The sequence below is a fragment of the Arvicola amphibius genome, chromosome 8 (genome assembly GCF_903992535.2).
Source record: "Arvicola amphibius chromosome 8, mArvAmp1.2, whole genome shotgun sequence".
Classification (NCBI taxonomy): Eukaryota; Metazoa; Chordata; class Mammalia; order Rodentia; family Cricetidae; genus Arvicola; species Arvicola amphibius.
In genome coordinates, this window is record NC_052054.1 from 7183103 (window position 1) to 7204851 (window position 21749).

Below are 21749 nucleotides of genomic sequence, written 5' to 3' on the forward strand. Positions count from 1 at the left end.
CTGTTACTGTTTGATGTAGCTGCAGGTAGCTATGCAGCTCTCCGGTGATCTGGGTGGCTTCCAGTTGGTTAGTGCTGTATTCAAAGCCTCTAAATAAAATATATCATGCTCCTTGGATACTTTTAATAAAGTGAGGTTTACATTAATAATCACACACACACACACACACACACACACGCATGCACGCGCGTGCACACACACACAAAACCTCTCAGTAGAGAAGTCCAAAAAAGCACATTAGAAACAGGAAAACATGCATGGGGGAAGGGGGTGTCTGACATGTGATCAGGTAGCAGGACCTTGAGATCCAAACAGACAGTATAGTGGCCACCCCGGCAGGGAGGGGCCCTAAAATTATATGGAATCATATCATTTGTAACCTTAAAATGTTCAAGAACATTTTAATAGCTAGCAAGCAAGCATGGGTGTTTCCTGCTGAGGACATAGGTGGCGGTACACACCCTTTCTAAGCATACACATGCCTGGTACCCAGAAGCCTCCATGTACACATGACATGGGACATGAGGCATTGGGTGTTGTTAGGAGATCATGTCTTCCTGTCACACGTGGTGCTGTTTTGGGATCAGACTTCTTGGAATGCAGTCATAGAACAGGCAAAGACATACATGTTGCAGAGGTGTTGCCCCAAATGAGTCTATGGGGCAGCACTGATATTTTCAGTGTCCTTTGCTAATCTAATCAAAGGACTCTGTGTGCTAAAGTTGTGTTTTTGCTTAGTAGAATGGTGTGTCCAGTCCTCTCTGTTGATTGGGATACTGAGTGTCCAGTGCCAGGCTCCTCTCTGTGGACTGGGATGCTGCATATCCAGTCCCAGGCTCCTCCCTGTGGACTGGGATGCTGTGTGATGTTGGTAGATCAGGTCTTCCCTAGCAGAACCCACATCCAGTGAGGGAACAGACACCCACCTCATCAGTCATGCCACTTGTTGGGACGTGACACCTACTATAACATAACGAACAGTGGGTAGGTCGGCTGCAGAGTGCTGTTCCACTCTGGAATGACACTCAGACAGGACCAGGGACTCAGAAAGTGGGTGGACCAGCTGTAGCATCCATCTATACACTCTGTTGTTGACAGAGGTTTCTGTCCCACCCGGCTCCACAGCCGTTCAGTCCCAAAAGAAACACAGAGAGGCTTACATTAATTATAAACTGGTTGGCCAGTTAGCTCAGGCTTCTTATTAACAAATGCTTGCATCTTACATTAACCCATAGTTCTTGTCTGTGTTAGCCACTTGGCTTGGTACCTTTATCAGTGAGGCATTCTCATCTTGCTTCCTCTTGGTTTGGTGACACCCGCAGACTGAGTCTTTCTTCTTCCCAGAATTCTCCTGTTCTGATCGCCCCACCTATACTTTCTGCCTGACTACTGGCCAATCAACATTTTATTAAATGAATACAACTGACAAATCTTTACAGGGTACAGACCATTGTCCTATAGTATCCCCCCTTTTTTTCAAAACAAAGTCCTGAATCTAATCTTCTTTGTTTAGCTTTTCTTGCTGACCATTATCCATAACAACTTGTAACCAACATTCTAAACAAAGACAAATGTCCATATTCCATTTTTGGAGAATGTGGGCATAGTTTTCCAGACTACTTCCTGCTGATTGGGGGCACTGATAATCTTATAGGAAAGTAAAGAAAATTTAGAATTTTGGTCATTTCCTGACTAGAATATTCTGTGAGGCTTGATCATCTCAGCTAGCAGTCTTGAGGCTGTTCTGGATATAGAACTCAGACATCTGGGCCATCTTCTCCTATCAGAGATTTCTCAGGGGGTCTTCCTTGATTAAACCTAATTTTTCTTAACCCAGAATAAATCCAAAGCCTCTAATTTCCTGTTGAAACAAAAACAAAACCTCCTCTCCAAAGTAATATATCTTTTGACTTAAATTTTGAAGTCAAGGCATTTTCAAAATATATATTTTGGATTAATCCAGCAGGATCTATAAATGTCTTTTAGCAGCTTTTGCTCCTTCCTCAGCCATCAAAAAATTCAAAGACAACACAATAACATACAGTATCCAGACTCTCTGTGTATTTTTCATCTTTATGTGGTTTTATTTTAAACTCTATTTTTTACTTTTATTTTTAAATTTTGGTTTTTCGACACAGGGTTTCTCTGTGTATCTTTGGTTATCCTGGAACTCATTCTGGAGACCAGGCTGTTCTTGAACTCACAGAGATCTCTGTGCCCCTGACTCCCAAGTGCTGGGATTAAAGGTGTGTGCCACCACACCTAACTACTCTCTTTCTTGCTCTCTTTCTTGCTCTCTTTCTTTCTTTCTTTCTTTCTTTCTTTCTTTCTTTCTTTCTTTCTTTCTTTTTAAAGGACTTTATCCTTTTCTTTTCTCTCCAAAGCTTTTTAACACACTGTAAACTATTTAAAGGTTTGTTTTCTTGTTGGCATGTTTGTTTCTGAATCAATATTTACTGTGTAGCTCTCTTTTTCTGATGTTATGAATCTTTAATTTGCTAAGCAGTGTGGCTAGGATTAAAGTTGTGGATTCAATGGCTGGATCTACCCCATTCCTTAGTTTTCTGAGAGTCTAACCTCATGGGAGAGGTACTGGCTAGAGCCATGTTTATTGCCACAACTCTATGGAATTTAAAGGTCCCAGCCACCACCAAGAAGCATGCTGATGGCTATTCATAAACACCATTTAAGTGTTTGGTGGTGGTCCTCTTAAAAGAGCTGCAAGGTTTTTGCAGCTAAAGCTGAGTCAAGAAGCCTCTCTTAATGAGATGCTTTCCTCTAGCAAACAAAGTCCACACTAGAAAATGTTGCTACCAAGAAGCTGTGCTTAACTCTGTTCTTTTGTGTCTAGAATTACTTCCAAAGCTCTCTCAGGTATTGAGATGTAGTTTATGTGGATGTAGTTGTCCCTGTTGGAACCATTTGTTGACAGAGGTTTCTGTCCTGCCTGGTCCTACAGGTGTTAAGTCTTAAAGAAACACACAATGGCTTACATTGATTATAAACTGGTTGGCCTAGTAGTTCAGGCTTTCTTATTAACTAAGGCTTACATCTTATATCTTACTTATCTGTGTTAACCTCACAACTTGGTACCTGTTATCACCAAGGCATTCTCATCTTGCTTCCTCTCAGTTTGGGTTTTTATTAAACCAGCACAACTGACAAATCTTTACAGGGTACAAAACAATTGTGCCACAGCACTATGTAGTGCTGTCCCACACTGGAATGGACTTTGTACAGCAACATTCAAACAGGGCCAGAGACTCAAAGGAGGGGAGGAAGGAACCTGTTTAAACCAAATAACAATGAATTCTTGTATGTTTATGTGGACACTTCTGACCCAGCATAGCCTGCAAGAACATCTGGGAAAAGCCCCTACCACATCTGTTAGCCACTCTGTGTGGACCACTGTATTCCTGTCATTTCACTGTCACCCCGTGGTTCCAACGGGAAGGCCTCAGGATTGTCTGGGGAAGGGCATTTGCATTTCTGTTGTATGCAGGATATGATGACTTTACTTGTTTCTTGTTTCCACAGGGTCCGTCCTGCTGGGAAGATGTCTTAATTCCAAACCGGATGAGTGGCGAGTGCCAATCTCCAGACTGTCCTGGAACCAGAGCAGTAAGTCTCTGACTAAATTAATTATTTATGAATTTAAAATATAACTGCTTTCTCGAGGTTTACTAGGAGATTAGGAGAGAGGCTGGAGGTGTCAGCTGACTTCCTGCAGCCAGTGATCCTATGAGAAGTAGGTAATGTTCAGATGTGCTAGCAACGTTTGCCAGACTCTCCCTGTGCTGTTGGCTCCACTGTCACTTCCCTGGTAGCAGCCATTTCTGGTGATGTGCAAAGGCAATGAGGAGAGCTTGGAGTGGGAGAGGTGCTATCCACCAGCATGAGCACACAAATTTGTTGTCCCTTGTCAAGTGCTACGCCTGAAAGCATACCTGCAAGTAGCATTATAAGGACCGAGCATGTTATATCTAGGAATAGATAGATAGATAGATAGATAGATAGATAGATAGATAGATAGATAGATAGATGTATGCATGCAATAACAATTAGTGGAAAAAGTGGCCTTGAATTTGCTCTCCAGGGTTCATGAGATCTTATCTCAAAAACCAAGGTTGAGAGTTTTTTGAGGATGACATCTAGGTTAATCTTACATGTACCTATTCTCATGCTTGCTCACACATGTAAGCATGTATACACACACACACACACACACACACACACTCAGGTTGAGTGCTCAGTTCCCAGTACTGCCTGCAGCTCAGATGCCATTTGCAAGCCCCATGTTTCTCCTGAGAATCCGTCCAACCAGATAGAAATTGGGGTTCCTGCAGCCTCTTCTGCTGGGTTTGATTGTTCAGGGAAGCCCTTACTTCCCAGAGACATCTAGTCACAAGCCTGCTTTTTAACATACAACAGACACCACCTGGAAGACCACAAGCATCATAGAATGTACCTGCTGGGAAGCAGGAACACAGACTCAACTGTGCATTTCCAAAGTCACGCTGAAATATGCCCATTTAAAGCCTTATGGTGACATTCGGAGGTGGCAAAAGAAATGTCCAAGAAGACCTGGTTCTAAGCCTAGCAAAAGAAAAATGAGATAGAATGCCGTTTTTCTCCCCGCCCTGTAGCTTGTGTTTCTATTCCACACCAACCAAATATTCATCTTTTGGTTCATTTCTTTCTCCTCTTGCTGCTTTCTGAAGTGATAGGAAGTTAGAAAACGCATCATAGCTGATGGGTTCTATGACTGAATTGCTGCTACTGCCTTTTCTGTGTGCCTTTCCCTCTTCACAGCACACACTTCACACAGAGGAGATGCTTCCCAGAGACCCTGGGCTCTAAAGTTTTCTCTTACATGATGCTTCTCATTGTCAACATGTTTATATCATTTGTGTAATGTAGTATGTTCAATCTCAAAAACCTCAGGCCAGTCCTTCTCTGGCTCTATGCATTTCTGGAGCTATAAACACTGTCATGGTGCCAACACAAATGTCAGTGTTAGTCCACAGACTGTCACAGCCAGTTGGCAGTTCATATCTTCTCCAAGGAGCAAAGTCTGTCAACAGCAATAGGTGCACTGTTTGAGCTGAATCGTTACGTGGGCCTGCTCTCGCCAGTCTGCCTGATGCTGGCAGGGATCCTGAGGGTGGGGAGCAGAGGGCAGACAAGCATTCTCCTTCATACTGGGTTCCAGACCACAGACAGACTCTTTATGAATGCAAAGGCCAAAGAAAGAAATCTTAAGGAAAATGATGACCTACATGTCAATCACAAATGTCAAATCGTGATGCAGCCTTGTGAGTTTCCCACGGGTGTAACATTAAAGTATATTGTTTTTAGAGCAGAATTCTTAAGTATAATTAAGTATGCATGTGTATGAATATGTATAATTATGCTATATATAAAACAATAGATGTGATTATATATAATTGTGAAATGTATGAGTGTTGAGATATATATACATATGTATATACATATGTATCAACAGATGGAATGATAAACAGGTAGATAGAAAGATGGTTGGTATATATATGTATCTATATACATATATATATAGTGTTTATCTCTGTTGTATATGACATCTTGAACTCTATATATTTAAAATTCAAAAGAGCAGAGTTCCTAATCTATTCCTAATTAGTATTTATATATTCAAATACAGTCTAACTAGTTCACTTTCAGTAGCATCAAGATTTAACCTCAGCTACTGAAGTAATTAATCTGGAGACTGAGGATTACGCTTGGTAAACGCTTGTGCTGGAAGTGGAAAGACCTGAGCTTGATTCCCAGATGCACATTTTCAAAAAGTCAGGTGTGGTGTCACAAGCTTGTAATGGCCAGTGCCAACAAGGCTGGAAAAAGGTAGGTTTCTGAGGCGCTCTGGCCAGCTAGCCACCTACTTGGTGAATTGTAGACTCACTGAGAAATCCTGCCCTGAAGCAAAAGATATGGACAGCATCTGAGGAAGGACACTGAGATCCATGTGTCCCCTGAATCACATGCACACACACAAAGAAAGCAGCATACAAAAATGCAGTTTACCCCAGCACACTTTAGACAGGGCACACTGCACTGGCTCAGATGTACAGTAATAGCTGTGACCTTATGAAGGAGCATGGCATTCCTTCTGAAACACACCTTAGCCTTTCCCAAATAATCAGCTTATTTGGGAAATTTGCTTGGGATTAAAAGGGGACACAATCAATTAGAACTTTCTGTGCTGCTGCAATTAATTCAACTTTGGATATGGCAGAAGGTTTCGCATTTGCTATGCAAATTCCTTTATATTTTGCCTTCTTCAGTAGTCATAACAGTTGAGATCATGTCTGTAATGTGTCTGTCTGTCTGTTGGAGAGCATGTGTTTATCTCAGTTACACACACATAGGCTAAGGAGAACCCAGAGGTCCTGATGTCTCCCGAAGGCATGACGTCCTACTATCAAACATTTCCCTGCCATGCCCCATGGCCTCAGTGGTATGTCTGTGTACACGAGTCATTTCTTGGGCAGCTGCACTGTGAAGGGACCCCATTAACCCAAATACATGCTCCCACCTCAGTGGGAGTGTCTTGCCAGGGCCCCAGCAGTCTCTGGGGACCGCGGGTCAGCTGTATGTGAGGGTGGCAGATGAAAGCAGAGGCAAGCCAAACGAGGAATGGACTCGTTCATTCCCCTTTCGTTCTGCCCTGTGGCTCCACAAAAGACAAATGCTCGCTCTGGCCTTAGACTGTTCTCCTCAGTCATATTTTCTTAATTCTAAATAAAATTGAATTGTGAAAGCTTCAAAGTCAAACTCAGATGATGATTGAACGGTGTCTGAGCGTGACGAAGTGTTCTCTGTTGTCTGACATGTTATTTGGGTGACAAACTAGAAACTTCTAAGGGCATTTTTCAAAAACCAATCAAGTATTCAGACTCAAGGGCAGCTTATATCTAAACCAAGTTTTCAGTGCCTGATAAGAAAGTTTCCTGTTCTTTTCTGAGTTGTTGAGTTATTTTTATTATGATGGAACTGGATATCATTTAGCAAATTTGAATAAACACCAAATTTTTGTTGATGTATGAAAATGGACTAATCTAAGAAGTATTATTTTAGGGTACTTTTTTGAGAATTTCATAAAAACATGCAATTCTTTTTATCATTATCACGCCCCAGTTTCCCCCATTGAACTCAGAAGTGTGGTTTTTAAAGATGCAAGAGGAGGTTAGGAACCTTTAAGAATCTGCACTCCTGTGGCAAGTGTCTCTGTGTACCTCACACCATCTTAGTGTGGATGAGGAATTCACTTCTGTCGGCATCCAAGCAATGTAGCAACCCCATAATGCTTGAGTGCTAGAAAAAAAAAAGAAAACAACAACATGAGAAACAACTCTTTGCTGCTATAGCCAGAAATCCTAAGTTCTTCTTATCCTTGATGTCATGAGTCTCAGCCTGTATTGTACGCTGTCCTTTGGATATGAAGAAATAATGTGTCCGTGTTACCACGGTAGTGTTTGTCTTAACTGGGATTTCCGTTGTGATAACAACAACATGAGCAAACATAGCCCTGGGAGAAAGAGTGATTTCATCTCACTCTTCCAGGTAACAGTCGGGCGCTGACGGAAGTCAGAGCAGGAACCGAAGTGAAGGCCATAGAGGGGTGCTGTTCTCCTGGACCACCCACAATGGGCCAGACCCTCTCACGTCAACCATCAACTGAGAAAATGCCCCCACAGACTTGCCTACAGTCCAGTTTTATGAAGGCATTTTCTCGATTAAGAGTCCTTCCTCTCAGATGACCCCACCTTGTGTCAAAATGACGTAAAAGTAGCCAGCCCAGTGTTTTAATGTGGAAGCTTTAAATCTTCCCCTAATTCCAGACGCTTCAAGTTTTTCTATTAATGATTCTAAAACTGGAATGTCATGGGGAGAAGAAAGATACAACTTGATTATATCTTAGACAACAAAGAATTAGCAGAGGCATTCCTCATGATTCCTCGTGGTTGATGAGTGAAAGGAGCGCCTCTGGATCGCCAGGTTTTAGATCAGGAAGATATATTTATCTACCAGAAGGGTGGCAGAAGTATGAAAACTATTTTCTAAATAATTACAACTGAAATCCTGAGAGCTGGAGGGAAGCCGGCTCTCATGCCAGTGTTAACAGCACTGAAGACCTCAGATGGGGTGGCAGATCAGACATAAATGAGAATATCAGGGCTTAGGAATGTGACGGAGCCCTGGGATCGCCTCAGCGCGGACACACGGGAGGCCGATGGAGTGAGAAGAACAGACGGAAGCAGGGAGAGTAACGGGCAGGAGAAAGAGGCCTGGTCCAGGGCTGGGAATAGCCCTCCTGGCCCTCCAGCGGGTGGCTGACGGCTGGAGAGCCCACACTTCATCCTGCCTTGATGGCGGTCATTATTGAGCCCTCGTCTCTCTTGCTCAGGTCAAACTCGCTCTCTGAAAGTTACCAGGAGACCAGAGTAAATTTATTTTCAAAAGTACACACTGATTTTTTTTCTCTTAAAGCCAGTTTTCCAAACTGAAGATTTAAAATGGGAAGTGTGGTTATATGGATGATCAACTTTGAATAGATTCCATGAGTTTGTGACCCACATATCACATATCGGCAGCATATCGGCTTCTCATGGTTCTTCAGATTCTCACAGCCTCTGAAGTCCCAGGCAAGGATAATGGCCCTTGATGCTTACAGTTTGGGGAAAGAAACCCCAAAGCGATCTTTTTAGCAGTGTTTTCTTTGGGTGAAGACAAAAATTTTTGCCCAAAGTTTAAAACAAGAAAAATATAAATGTAAAATCTGAGTCTTTCCTCGGAGAGAACTATAGCTACCATCCCATAGCATAATGGATTGTTAGTTACTGTCAAACAGCAGCCAGCAGCCAAGACCGGTCTTAGAGAAGGGTCTGTGTGGGAAGAAAGGACAGTGGTCAAACTCAGCAGAGCAAGGACAAGAGGGAGTGGCTAAGACGAAGTGTGTTTAATGTGCCAGGCTGGCGGTAGAAATGAGACTTTTACACACTGCTTTCCCAGGGGAGAGGAATCCAGTGTGCCCCAGACACGTACACAGGTGATTGCACCGTGACCTAAGTGTTGGTGAGGCTGAGCCTGCGCGGAGCCCAAAGGGCATCTCGATGAGGACAGAGTAGAGGTCAGCAGGGTCGTGCCTCCTGGATGCCAGGGAAGCACAAAATGGTGCTTCTGGGGTTGAGAGAAGGGAAAATCCCATAGCAGGCAGTCAGAGACTGGGGGTGGAGGCTGAGCTGGGGAACAGGGAATTTCCACCGCAATAGCCAGGCAAGAAGAGCACATTCATCAGATACAAAAGTTGAGGGGTGCTAGGGATGGGAAGTTCAGACTCATTCGGTGTGTGCATTACCATTGACCGCTATTGTTGGGGAGAAAGCCAACACTGTCAGCTCTGCCGCAGCGCTGCCCTACGCTGCTGTCCTGGGGTTTGTCAGAAAGGTCAAAGGCACAGGATGTTCTGAAAACAAGATGGGAGAGAATTCAGCCTGCATTATGCTGGCTCAGCAGGACTGGCCAGAGATGAGGGTGACCAGAGCCCTGGGTGCGCCTGGGAAATAAGATATGCAGAGTGTCGTTTCTCCTTGTGTGTCTCCTCCGTCGCCTCCTGCTTAGTTCGGGAGAGAATTTTTATGTCATGGACTCACCCTGTTGAAATTTGAATAAAGGCAGAGCACGCAGGTGAGCTGGTTAGGATAGTAACAGTATGAGGAACAAAATGGAAAGAGGAGATTTTGAAGACAATAAAAAATAAATTATTCTTTAGCGTTATCCCCTCCCCCACGACACACAAGTTGAACCCCTGGGGTGCTGTGAATCAAGGTAAATGAGCACTGGGGTTTGCCTTTCCGAAAGCTAGAAACAGAGCAAACAAATGAGGTTTTGGTCTGGAGTTGATTAAAAGAACCGCACTTTTCTTGTATTGATTGGGTCATTAAAAGCAGCCATATGGTTGTTTTCTGTCGTAACTGTTCACGTTTCCCCAGCATGCTTCTCAGCAGGAATCTGTTTACTGGTTGATTGAAAATCTATCTTTATCTACGACTCTGTTATCTGCAATGGCCAGAAGTGGCTGGCCCACGGAGAGGGGTGCCTCGCCCACGGAGAGGGATGCCTCGCCCACAGAGAGGGGTGCCTCTCCTCTGCTTCTCCCTGTTGCTGGCTTTCGTGTCTCTCACTGGAAAGCCCAAAGCCTCTTTCTTGCTCTTGTCGTCATCAATGTCTCAAACTGTAAGGTGTGCGGAGACAGTAGGATTGTTTCCTGAGGAATGCTGAGGTATTTGTGCAGCCGACCCGACCTTAAAAATGGTTGGTGTGACTGGAGCTGTAGGCCTGACTCAGGCACCTTCTCCTCCTGTGTCCTGTCCTCCCACCCCTGTCCCTTCCCGGTTCTCCATTTTGGGAACAAAGACTGTATATCATTTTTGGAATTTCACTCAGCAGGTTGTGAGGTCCTTGACTCCTGTCAATTCTCTTTGGTTCTCGAAAGCGAAAAGTCTTTGGAGATTGTAGACCTGCCTTTATCTGAAGGCGGTCCCTCTTACCGAGAAGTATCTGTGTCCCCTGGTTCCCAACACTGTCATTTTCCCTAAAGTTATCTCATTGTTCATCTCTTGCCTGCTGTCTTATAAAAATGAACCATTTCTGTGTGATTCTACCATACCGTTAAAACTACACCGAAGCTCATAAAAATCCCCAAAGGCATTAAATGACTCTATATTGCATAATTAAGACTCACGTGACTTAGCACTTAGCACAATGTCCCTCTATGAAAACCTTTTCTGGGATCCAATTTAGTGTTTACGGTGATTATTAATTAGTACAAGACAAGTATTTGAATTTGGACATTTCCTTGTTAAAACAGTGGAAATGCTTTAATGGCCTCGCCCCTAAGAAGAGCTCCAAGAAGAGCCATATACTTTGAGGATGGAATCGTTCATTTGAATAAAGGCAGAGACGAATGCCTTGCAAGGCTAATTCTGTGTAAGTGATTCTGCAGACGACCCCCTCCCTAGGACATCAAACACCTGCACTGGATTTCAGTGTCCTGTGACAACTTCTGCTGGGGCTGCAGACCAGACTGCTCAGCTGCACGGTGGAGTCCGGATGAACCCTATGGCCCAAGAGAGCAAACTAAAGAAAGATTGGCCACACCAAAACTTACCTTAGATACTAAGAAGTCGCAATGAGTCAAAATCAGGACATATGATTTGCTGGTGTAAGTTATCTTAAATACTAAGAAGTCGCAATGATTCCAAATCAGGACATAAGCACTGTCGGAAGCATGACATCATACTGAGAGCTAATTTGTCTAAATTTGCCACATTTTCTTTCCAACTTTGGCAACTACCGTACTTCCTCCAAATTCCATCACAGATGCTACAGGAGCCCTCAAAGGACACTGCCGAATGCAATTGGAAACAGTGAGGAAAACACTTGAAAAGGGTAAAGCTGATTCCATTTAGAGGGCGAGAGAGACGGGGTGCCAGGCAGTGGAGGCAGGATGGCTGTTGGAGAGCTGAGGGGATAGTGTTTGTCTCCCTGACACTGCCGCTTTGTGGTTAAAGATGAGTCGATGCCAAAGGCCAATGCTGGGAGGACTCCCTACGAGCCACAGGCTCAGGACTAACAAAGCAGGCTTCATATGGAGGTGATCCTGGTTTCAGGCTTGGACTCTGGTGTATAACTCCACAGTGATCATGTCCTTGCTCTCAAGTGGGGTATCTCCCCTTTCTTCTGCTCCCCCACCACCTTTTTTTGAGAGAGTATTTCTAGAGTTCCTGGCTATGCCGGAACTCGCTCTGTAGACCAGGCTGTCCTCAAACTCACAGAAACCCACCAAATTAATTGACCAACACCAAAATTAACCATATATTCATCATGACAACACTGGCTTTTAAATTTGTGTACAGGACATATCCATATAATTAACATTAAAGAGACACAGCATCTGTGTATAAATGTGTGTGTGTGTGTGTGTGTGTGTGTGTGTGTGTGTGTAAAACAATAATAAATAAGAAGCTATGATTTTGAGAGGGAGTGGGGAAGGCACAGAAGAAGAAATGATGTAAATAGAGTACATATATATGAAATTCTCAAAATTGAGATTGAAAAAATTTTAAGAAGCTTTCCCAGTGATGCTGCATGGAGAGATGGCTCCAGGAGGGGAGATGGCTAAGGAGCTCCATGCCTCGGCCCTGCACTTAGGGTCCTTCTGCCTACATCTGCCATTTGCGTAGACAAATAAGGATTCAGCAATTGCAATGCCCATCTTTGAACCTCCTTGGCTGTTTCTAGGTAAGGCAGAGATAAGCAGTCTCTACCAAACCCTGCCGAGATTGCAAATTTGCTGTTAAGTGATTTTTTTAAGGACTAAGGACAATAACCAACTTACAAAATCGCCCTAGGTGCCTATCAACAGATGAACAGATACAGAAAATGACATATATATATATACACAATGGAGTTTTAGTCAGCCATAAAGGAGAATGAAGTTATGTTGCTTGCAAGGAAATGGATGGAACTCGAGGTCTATTAAACAAAATAAACCAGGCACGGGAAGGCAAATACCACATTTTCTTTTGTTTGTGGATCTTAGGTTGTATATGGATACATATAGCATGTGCCTCTGTCTAAGGAGCAGGAAGAAGCCTGGGGAGGTGATCTAGGGATGAAGAGGAGGGAGGATGGTGGGTGAATGTGGTCTAACATGAGGGAAATATGAAAACATTTGCCTTTATGAAGCCTGGTATTCTGCACAGAGAATACAGCAACAAGAAAACCACAGGAACAGCATTGAAAGTGTTTTCCACAACCGAAAGATGACTGTTGAGCCTTCCACAGTGTTCAGTGTGTCACACAACTCTTTGGGGGATTAGGCACACTCTGAAGCAATCAGGTCTCTGCTTGTCTGTCTGTCCATTTGAGTGCCTGTGTGTGACAGTTTCATAGGCCATGGTGCAATTTAGAAATCAGACGAAGATTTGGTGGTCAGGGGAATCATCATAGAATGGAGTGGGCTTGGAGCAGCTTTGGGGGGGATAAGCTAATACTGTCCCCAATGCACCTTTACTTTAGCTAGACACACCAGCACTCTGAGTCAAACCTCACACAGGCACGTACAAGGCACACCTGGGTAATTGTCACCATGTAGCTGTCGGCTATAACTGTGTCATGTCTGCTGAGGTTATCACTAGGTTTAGTACGTTATTTGTCCAGTCACTTGTCAGTGATACAGTCACACATGACTTTATGGGATGGCTTATTTCATAGTGGTTACATTTTCACGAAAAGAAAAGCTTAATATGAATCTACCAAGCAAGAATTTGGTCAGGGAGCCAGAGGAACTTGATCTACCAAAGGTATCCAATCGAGACTTGGCATTGTCATCTACAACTGTGTTGTAGTCTGTGGCCTGGAGGCCCGACATACCTGTAAGACTCTTGTTCTGATACACAGAGACACATGACAACAGAGATAGCAGTGCCTTTCTCAAACACTTGTTTTTATGTGTGTGTATAAGATGAGAGAGAGAGAGAGAGAGAGAGAGAGAGAGAGAGAGAGAGAGAGAGAGAGAGAAAACACTGTATGCAGTAGCCATGGAGACCAGAATAAGGAGTTGCAGACAGCTGTGAACACCTGATGTGGGTTCTGGGTACAGACTTGGGTCCTCTAAAAGACCATTAAAGGCTCCTAATTGCCAAGCCACCTCTCCAGCCCCAATACCACACATTTTTAAAGGTCACACTGAAAGTGTAATTTATAGTCATTATACTCCATTGTTGCTGAATTATTTTCATGATAAATGTTACATTTTCTAATCAGGAGAACATTGTGTTTCTTGAAAACAAATAGTTCATTTACTTTTACATAAAGTGTAAAACTCGTCTTAATGAAACTACCTACCAATAATCACTCTGAACACCGAACTTGAAATTCCAGTCTGTTTGCAGCGTATGTATCTGTGTCCAGATATGGACACTGAAAACGGGGCTGTTGCTTAGACATGTCCTAATAACATGTGTTTTTACTTCTTGTATGTTGCTCAATTCACATATCAAGATGTGAAGGTTTAAATCAGTGCTTCTCAATCTGTGTAATGCTGCACATCTCATGCTGTGGTGACCCCCAACTGTAAAATTTTTGGGGCTACTTCTTAGTTGTAATTTTGCTTCTATAATGAATCGTAATGTAAATATCCATGTTCTCCAATGATCTTAGGTGACCGCAGTAATTGGGTCTTTCGACCCCAAAGGGACGCAACCCCCAGGTTGAGAACCACTAGCCTGCATGTTGTTTTCAGTAGTGGCTTCTGCTTTATTCTTTGTAAAGAATACACAGTTGCTAAGCGTGGACACTGGTCCACGCTTATTTTTTTTTATTGGACAGATAGGCACTGATAATTTCCTCCATGTCTGCCTCTATAAATTTGGTCAGTGTCATACAGACCCTGGGAGCAGAATGGCATCCTCAAGACCTGTGTATTTAAAGTCTTTGGGGCTTCACTCCTAATGGGTTGGCGAGGTTGCCGAGGTTCTACCGACCCTATACCAATGAGAAGGTGGTTGCATTGAGGTCTCCACCCTCCAAAGTATTTTATCCTTTTTAACCCAGGTTAGTTACTTAGATGAAACCTGGAAATTTGTGTTAAATCACTCCTCTCCAATTTTGATAGGAGTCTTTTGTGTTTATCTTAATGGTTATTTCCTTTTCATACATAATTTTACATTACTGATAATTATTTCTTTTTGCTGTTGTTTGGTTTCCTCTTATTTTATAAGTAGCATAGATGAGCCTTGAATTTATTATTATTATTAGTAGTAGTAGTATTTCACTCTTATGTGTACGAGTGTTTGGGCAGCATACATGTCTAGTGTATCACATATATGCAGTGCCTACAGAGACCAGAAAAGGACTTCAGAGTCCTTGGGACTGAAGTCACAAATGGTGATGCGAGAACCAAACCCAGATCCACTGGAAGAATTGGCAAATGCCCATAAACACAATCATCTCCCCAGCCTGAATTCTTGATCCACCTGCCTCTTCCTCCTAAATGTTAGGATCACAGTCATGCACCACCACATCTGGCATAAGCATGTTTGTGTGCGCACGCGTGTGCATGTGTGCGTGCGTATGTGTGTGTGTGTGTGTGTGTGTGTGTGTGTGTGTGTGTGTGTGTGTTTGTGCGCTTGGGTGTATGTGAGTACAGGCACACACATACACACATCCCAGGCTACCTAATGTGGGAGTCCCCTCTGTGTGCTGTGATTACCATTAATGAATAAGAAACTGCTTTGGACCTATAGCAAAGCAGAACTTAGGTAGGCAGAGAAAGCTAGGCTGAATGCTGGGAGAAATACAGGTGGAGTCAGGGAGCAGCCATGGAGCCGCCAGAGTTGGACATGCTGAAACTTTGTCAGTAAGCCACTGCGACGTGGTAATACACAGATTAATGGAGATGGATTAACTTAATATGTAAGAGTTAGCCAATAAGAAGCTAGAGATAATGGGCTAAGCAGTGATTTAATTAATACAGTTTCTTTGTGATGATTTCGGGCCTAAGCTAGCCGGGTGGCCTGGAACCAGCAAGCAGCTCTCCTTACTACAGTTAAACATGCAAAGGTCTGAGGATAACCTTGAGATTCCATCTCCACTTCCCGTCTTTGCAGCGGTGGCTCTCTTGTTGTCTTCTTACTGTGCTGTGTACTCTAAACTAGTCCACAAGCTTCTAGGAATTCTCCTGTTTCCACCTCCCACCTCACCCGGAGTGCTTTACCTGGGTCCAAGAATGCAGACTCAGGTCACCAGGTTGCAAGCAGGCTAAGCACATTTATCCTTGTTACCCTTAGTGTATCATATAGGCTAAAATATTTTTACCAGAAAGTAATATAGCCCACAGGCCTTTGTATGGTATTTCATGACTCTTTGGGCCCTAAATCTTGATTTTAATTAGAGAAGTTACCTTTATAGGCCCTTGCCTTTGAGCCTACCCCTCAGTAGGATTGTCTCTTCTCTGAAGGTCACTGAAGAGCTTTGCTGAAGTCTTCCCGGCTTATTTATAGCCTAGCGTTTTCAAATGTCTAAAGATTTGATCCATAGTGATTTCATTTCAGTGTGAAAGGTTTTGTGTGAATTAGATTTTATTTCTTTCTCCACACCAAGTTCACAAATTGTTTGTTTTCTGTATTATCTGTTGAATAAAACATAGCTCCACGGACTCGAGATAAATCTAGAGTGTTCTGCTCACTTCTGCTCCCGACCCCATGGCCTTGACCCTTAGCACAGAACACACACTGGGGTATCAGCGACGGCCAGAGCACATGACCCACACCTGCTCTCGCTGCCTTTGCTGCTCTCAAATGTTGCTCCTTCCACGTGCTTCCAGAATGGCCTATACCTTTTTAAATGAATTAGATGAACTTGTTGTTACAAGTATATTGTCTTAGAGAAGTATAGTTAAGAAAAAATGAGATTTAATCCCAAATTATACAGTAGTAAAGTGTATCTTATTTTAAAATTGCTGGCTGTATTTGGAAAAATTCAGTCCCCCTAAACTTATTTTTTCCATCACTTTACTATGTAAGTACACAGCAGACACCAGTATTGGCTGGCATTCTGAGTCGACTAAGAGCTGATGTCCTTTACTGGGCTGTAATTTTCCCTAAATGACAGGATGGAGTCTTCGGGACAAACTGAAAGACCCATTCTCTAAATGACAAATGTGAAGTTGGGCTCAATTTAGGTAAAATATGTTAAATCAGCTGTGTGAAAATAGTTTTAAAGTTATTTTACTTGAGTTATCTCTTTCATAGGTAAATTAAATATTAAGAAAATGAGTGCTGCAGGGCTCTTTGCATTAATAATTCCTCTTAGCCTAATACTTTACTCAGTCCATCTCCCAAATAGTATCCTGTAATTCTCTTAAATACACGAGACATTTGAGCAAGTCATATAGTCAAAGTGGATGGAAATGAATATTTCATAAATGTGACTTTTATCATTCTGTGACGTTTTAGATAGATTTACTAAAAAGGAAGGTGTGTCTAACTCAGAGTCGTTAAAGTCAGCTGACCGTGGGGAAACCTCAAACCCGTGTCCGTCTTGCCACCCTCACAGTAGCCAAGATGCAGTCAGCTGTGGTGGTGCTGTCTAGAGGTGGATGTAGAGGGTCCACCAAGGAAGGGGGACTAGAACATGCATGGAAGAGAATGTCAAAATGAAGCCCATCCGCTTGTTCAGTGTCAGTATGCCAATAAAATTCTAAGAAGTCATTCAAGCAAGGAAAATCCAAGTCTTAATTATTTCCCAAATGCTGGTTGCTGTGTGTCCTTAGTCCAACCTTGGTGTCTTCACTTAGAGGAGTGATGGCAGGGTCTGTGGGGTTGTTTGGAGCTGGACCAAGGGATGAACATCAAGCAGTACAGTACTGGACGCTGAATTTGGTCCCAAGCCGCCCGTATTGACTTGTGACTTTCAAGTCAAACCTCAGGGAAGAAGAGGGTCACTGTGGATGAGGTCGTGAGGGTCCTCACCCCACTTCCTGTGTGCTCTCTGCTTTCTGACTGAAGATGTGGTGTGATCAGCTTCTCCATACTACTGCTACGCCTGCCTTCTCTGTCATGAGGAACACTCTCCAGTTGCCAGACTGTCACATTGCCATAGCCTTCCAGCCTGCTGTGGTGTCGAGTCAGATGACTGGTCACAGCAACAAGGCTGGCAGCTGATAACGCATATCTGGCACTTACCAAACATCGTCTAAATTTGGTTTTAAATATTAAGCAAGCTAATAATATTTTAAAAGAGGCTATTGTATATAGCTTTAAACTATGTCTATTCCAATTCATTTTTCTTAAGTTTCCAACACTATAGTACACTTCCAATAAAATCTAGTCTGTATCCTATCAGTTCACATAGAACCAATCGCACTGAGCCATTTCCTATGGCATTTATAGTGTTTCGTAGCACTTGGTCCTACTCGACAAAACGACCGTTTTCTACAGACCATATTGGTTCACACATTCAGAAAATGTGTCGTGTGCAGACACAATTCTAGGTTCCGAGGAAAAGTAAAGAGTGTAGAGACATTGGGAACAAGGCCACAGTCAATAGTTATATAGTTGTATATTATTTGTGTTTTAATAAATAAAGCTTGCCTGAAGATCAGAGTACAAAGTAGTCACACTAGTCAGCCACACAGGCTGGTGGCACACACCTTTAATCCCAGTGAGAGGAATATAAGATGGGAGGAGACAGCTCTCAGTCTCAGTCTCATTCTGAGATTCCTGGAGGCAGGATCACCATTCGGACTGAGGTAGAGGTAAGAGCCAGTGGCTGGCTGCTTTGCTTTCTGATCTTCAACTTGAATCCCAATATCTGTCCTGGGTTTTTATTGTTTGTGCTGCACAGTTAAGTGAAGGAATAGCATATCAGTAGATAATGGTTTCCTGAAAGGCTGCAAACTGGTTTCTGGTCAGCTCTGAACAGGACAGACTTTCTAGACCAAATCTTCTAACTACCAAGGAGCCCATGACCTCAGAATCCTGGGTTCCCACTTTGCCTTTAAAGAGCCAAGACAACATTCTAAGGCTAAGATTCTAAGGAATCTTTGGGATTCCTTACCACTGTAAATATCATGTACACAGCAATTCCATGGGCTTGTACCCTTTATTAAAGGTGAATGCAGATGGGCACACTAATGATATGGGTATGAGCATCCTGTGAGATAAGAGGACACACAGGTATGAGCACCCTGTGAGATAAGAGGGCACACAGGTAGGAGCACCCTGTGAGATAAGAGGACACACAGGTAGGAGCACCCTGTGAGATAAAAGGACACACAGGTATGAGCACCCTGTGAGATAAGAGGACACACAGGTATGAGCATCCCGTGAGATAAGAAGACACACAGGTATGAGCACCCTGTGAGATAAGAGGACACACAGCTATGAGCATCCCATGAGATAAGAAGACACACAGACATGAAGTACATGAGTCTCTTGAAATACAAATCACCCCTTGAGATATTTGGTGTTGCAGTCATTCTAACTCATGTGGAGCACATGTTGTTATACAAGTAAGTATCTGTCCAGTCACTTAAAAATTTATCCAAAGCACCAACATAGTACTTATCTGGGGTGCTCTCCAAAGAGCTGTTATAACATGCTTCAGACACCCGTCTTTCTTTAGCCAGCACAACGCATCTGCTGTGTTCCTGTTTTAGCCAGCCTCTCTCTGAGAACTGCCCATTGACCACTGTCACCCCAACTCAACAGAAGTGCCCCACCTGGCCTTGCTAGCGGCTGTGCATGTGAAGTGCCAATACCTGCCCCGGGCCTGCAGCTGCACATTGCCTCAGGCTGATGCTGCAGAGGCCCTGGGATCCTTAGTGACTGGGTACCGTGTCCCTTCTTCCCATTGTCTCAAGCTGATGCTGCAGAGGCCCTGGGATCCTTAGTGACTGGGTACTGTGTCCCTTCTTCCCATTGTCTCAAGCTGATGCTGCAGAGACCCTGGGCTCCTTAGTGACTGGGTACCGTGTCCCTCCTTCCCATTGCCTCTAGCAGATACTGTAGAGACCCAGGATCCTAGTGACTGGGTACCGTGTTCCTCCTTCTGCTGACTGCTTGGCATTTTACCTAAAGCCCTAGAGCAGCGATGCAAATGCACATCACCCCAAAGAGCCTCTGAAGAGGCAACTTCTTTCCTGAAGGAAGTCTTCTGTGTCCAGAAGTTTCCAGAAACATCTCCACAGGAGCACACAGCATCTGGGGCCCAAGGCTTTCTGCTTCAAAAGAGTGATAAGCTGCAAAGCTGCACCCCACAGCTCCTGCCTCCACAGGGCCCCAAACCTCTATGTTTCAGAGCACGCACCTGGATTTCCTTTGCTGCTCACTAAATGTCCATGTGGTAGCTGGACTCAAATCACTGGCAAACCTGTTTCATCCTGGGAACTGAAGTGACCACCTTGTAGGAGACAGAAAACTGGTGACAACTTTTAAAATAGCAATAATTCCCACTTGCTCATGCCCATCGGGTTAAAACAGCAGCATACTATAGAGCCGGGCTTTAGATAAAACACATCAAATGATCCAAATTTTATACCATGGGGCTCTGCTGGAACAGTGCCGTGGAATTCTTGAAACTTCTCATGGGAAACTTAACGACAGCTATCCCATGCTTCTGAACACTTTACTATTCAGTCTGATCAGAGGGGACATTTGTGATATGACGAGGGGCTTCCACCCACACCGGGGCCCCTTTAGCCCCTCCTTAGTCCCATCTCTCCCCGCAGCCTAGAAAGCTCTTCTTAAGAACTTCCCATTTACACTCTTTCTGGCCAGGGAACTTTCATTCAACCCCAGGCATATTGTGACATGAAGCCAGGGTGTCCGCAAGGCATTTGCTGATAACACAACATAAGGGAAATGATTTTACAATAATTACATGCTATTCCTATAATTGTACATTAATAACGAGGAAAGCAAATTTGCATACCAATTAGATAGATATGCTCATGTATTTTGTTTACAGAATGAAATCTTGGTCATTTCAGAAACTGTTGGAAATGTATCCCAAACTGAAACCCAAATACAAGCCATCAATTCAAAGAGAAAACTTTAAAACCAAACACTATGACATATTACAGTTTAAAGATGTCTGAATTTGATTCCTACATGCTGAGGAATGACAGCAAGGAAGCATTCAAAGTCATTGTTGTCTACAAGAGCAAAAAAGCACTGTAGTTCCTAATGTAGAATAGCCTGGAACCAGGTGTTTCAGGCAGCATTCTGCGGCACTGTGTGGTAGGACCATGGAGTGTGGTGTGACTGTGTGTGGTGGGACCGTGTGAGGCATGACCATGTGTGGCATGACCGTGTGTGACATGACCGTGTGTGACATGACCATGTGTGCGGCATGACTGTGTGAGGCATGACTGTGTGTGGCATGACCGTGCAAAGTGCACATGTTTGTGTTCAGAATCAAGGCCACCTGGAGTTGCACAATGCCCCATGGGTGGGCATGGCCAGAGCATCTTGAAGGCCTTACATGTTTGGCTATGAATAGTATCACCCATTCAGAAACCGTCTACCTTTCCCACTGTCTTCCACAACCCTCAAAGTGAGAACCAGGGTTCTTGATCATGAGCCACAGTAAGGTCTGGGTTTTCAGAAACACAAATTTTGCACTTTGTGCCTTGGTGGTCACTGTCTTGTGAGAGAGGCCCAGAGAAACTATGCTGGGTATAACAACATATGTGTGATGGAGGAGTGTCTATGTGTTACTTTCATTGGTTAATAAAGAAACTGCCTTGGCCCTTTGATAGGATAGAAAATTAGGTAGGCGGAGTAAACAGAACAGGATGCTGGGAAGAAGGCAGTGAGGCAGATGCTTGAGGCAGTCGCCATGACTCTCCTCTCTGAGACAGACGCAAGTTAAGATCTTTCCCGGTAAGACACCACCTTGTGGTGCTACACAGATTACTAAATATGGGTTAAAGCAAGATGTGAGAATTAGCCAATAAGAGGCTGAAACTAATGGGCCAGGCAGTGTTTAAATGAATACAGTTTCCATGTAATTATTTCGTGTAAAGCTACCTGGGTAGCAGGAAGCAGCCCACCGTTCGTCACAACAGAATGGTGCCCAACGTGGATAACTGAATCCACAGAAAGCTTGAGAAAGCTTGGGAGGCAGAGACAGATGGATCTCTG

At 43.6% G+C, this 21749-nt stretch overlaps 1 protein-coding gene across 4 annotated transcripts in view; it reads left to right on the forward strand.

Annotated features, from left to right (window-relative positions):
* The window catches only part of Prkn (parkin RBR E3 ubiquitin protein ligase), a 1148335-nt gene that overhangs the window by 555726 nt on the left and 570860 nt on the right, over window positions 1-21749 (forward strand). For all 4 annotated transcript variants that reach the window (XM_038339600.2, XM_038339601.2, XM_038339602.2 and 1 more), the window contains exon 5: window positions 3538-3621. In XM_038339600.2, coding sequence (XP_038195528.1) covers window positions 3538-3621 — 84 coding nt within the window. The remainder of the gene's footprint in view (window positions 1-3537; window positions 3622-21749) is intronic.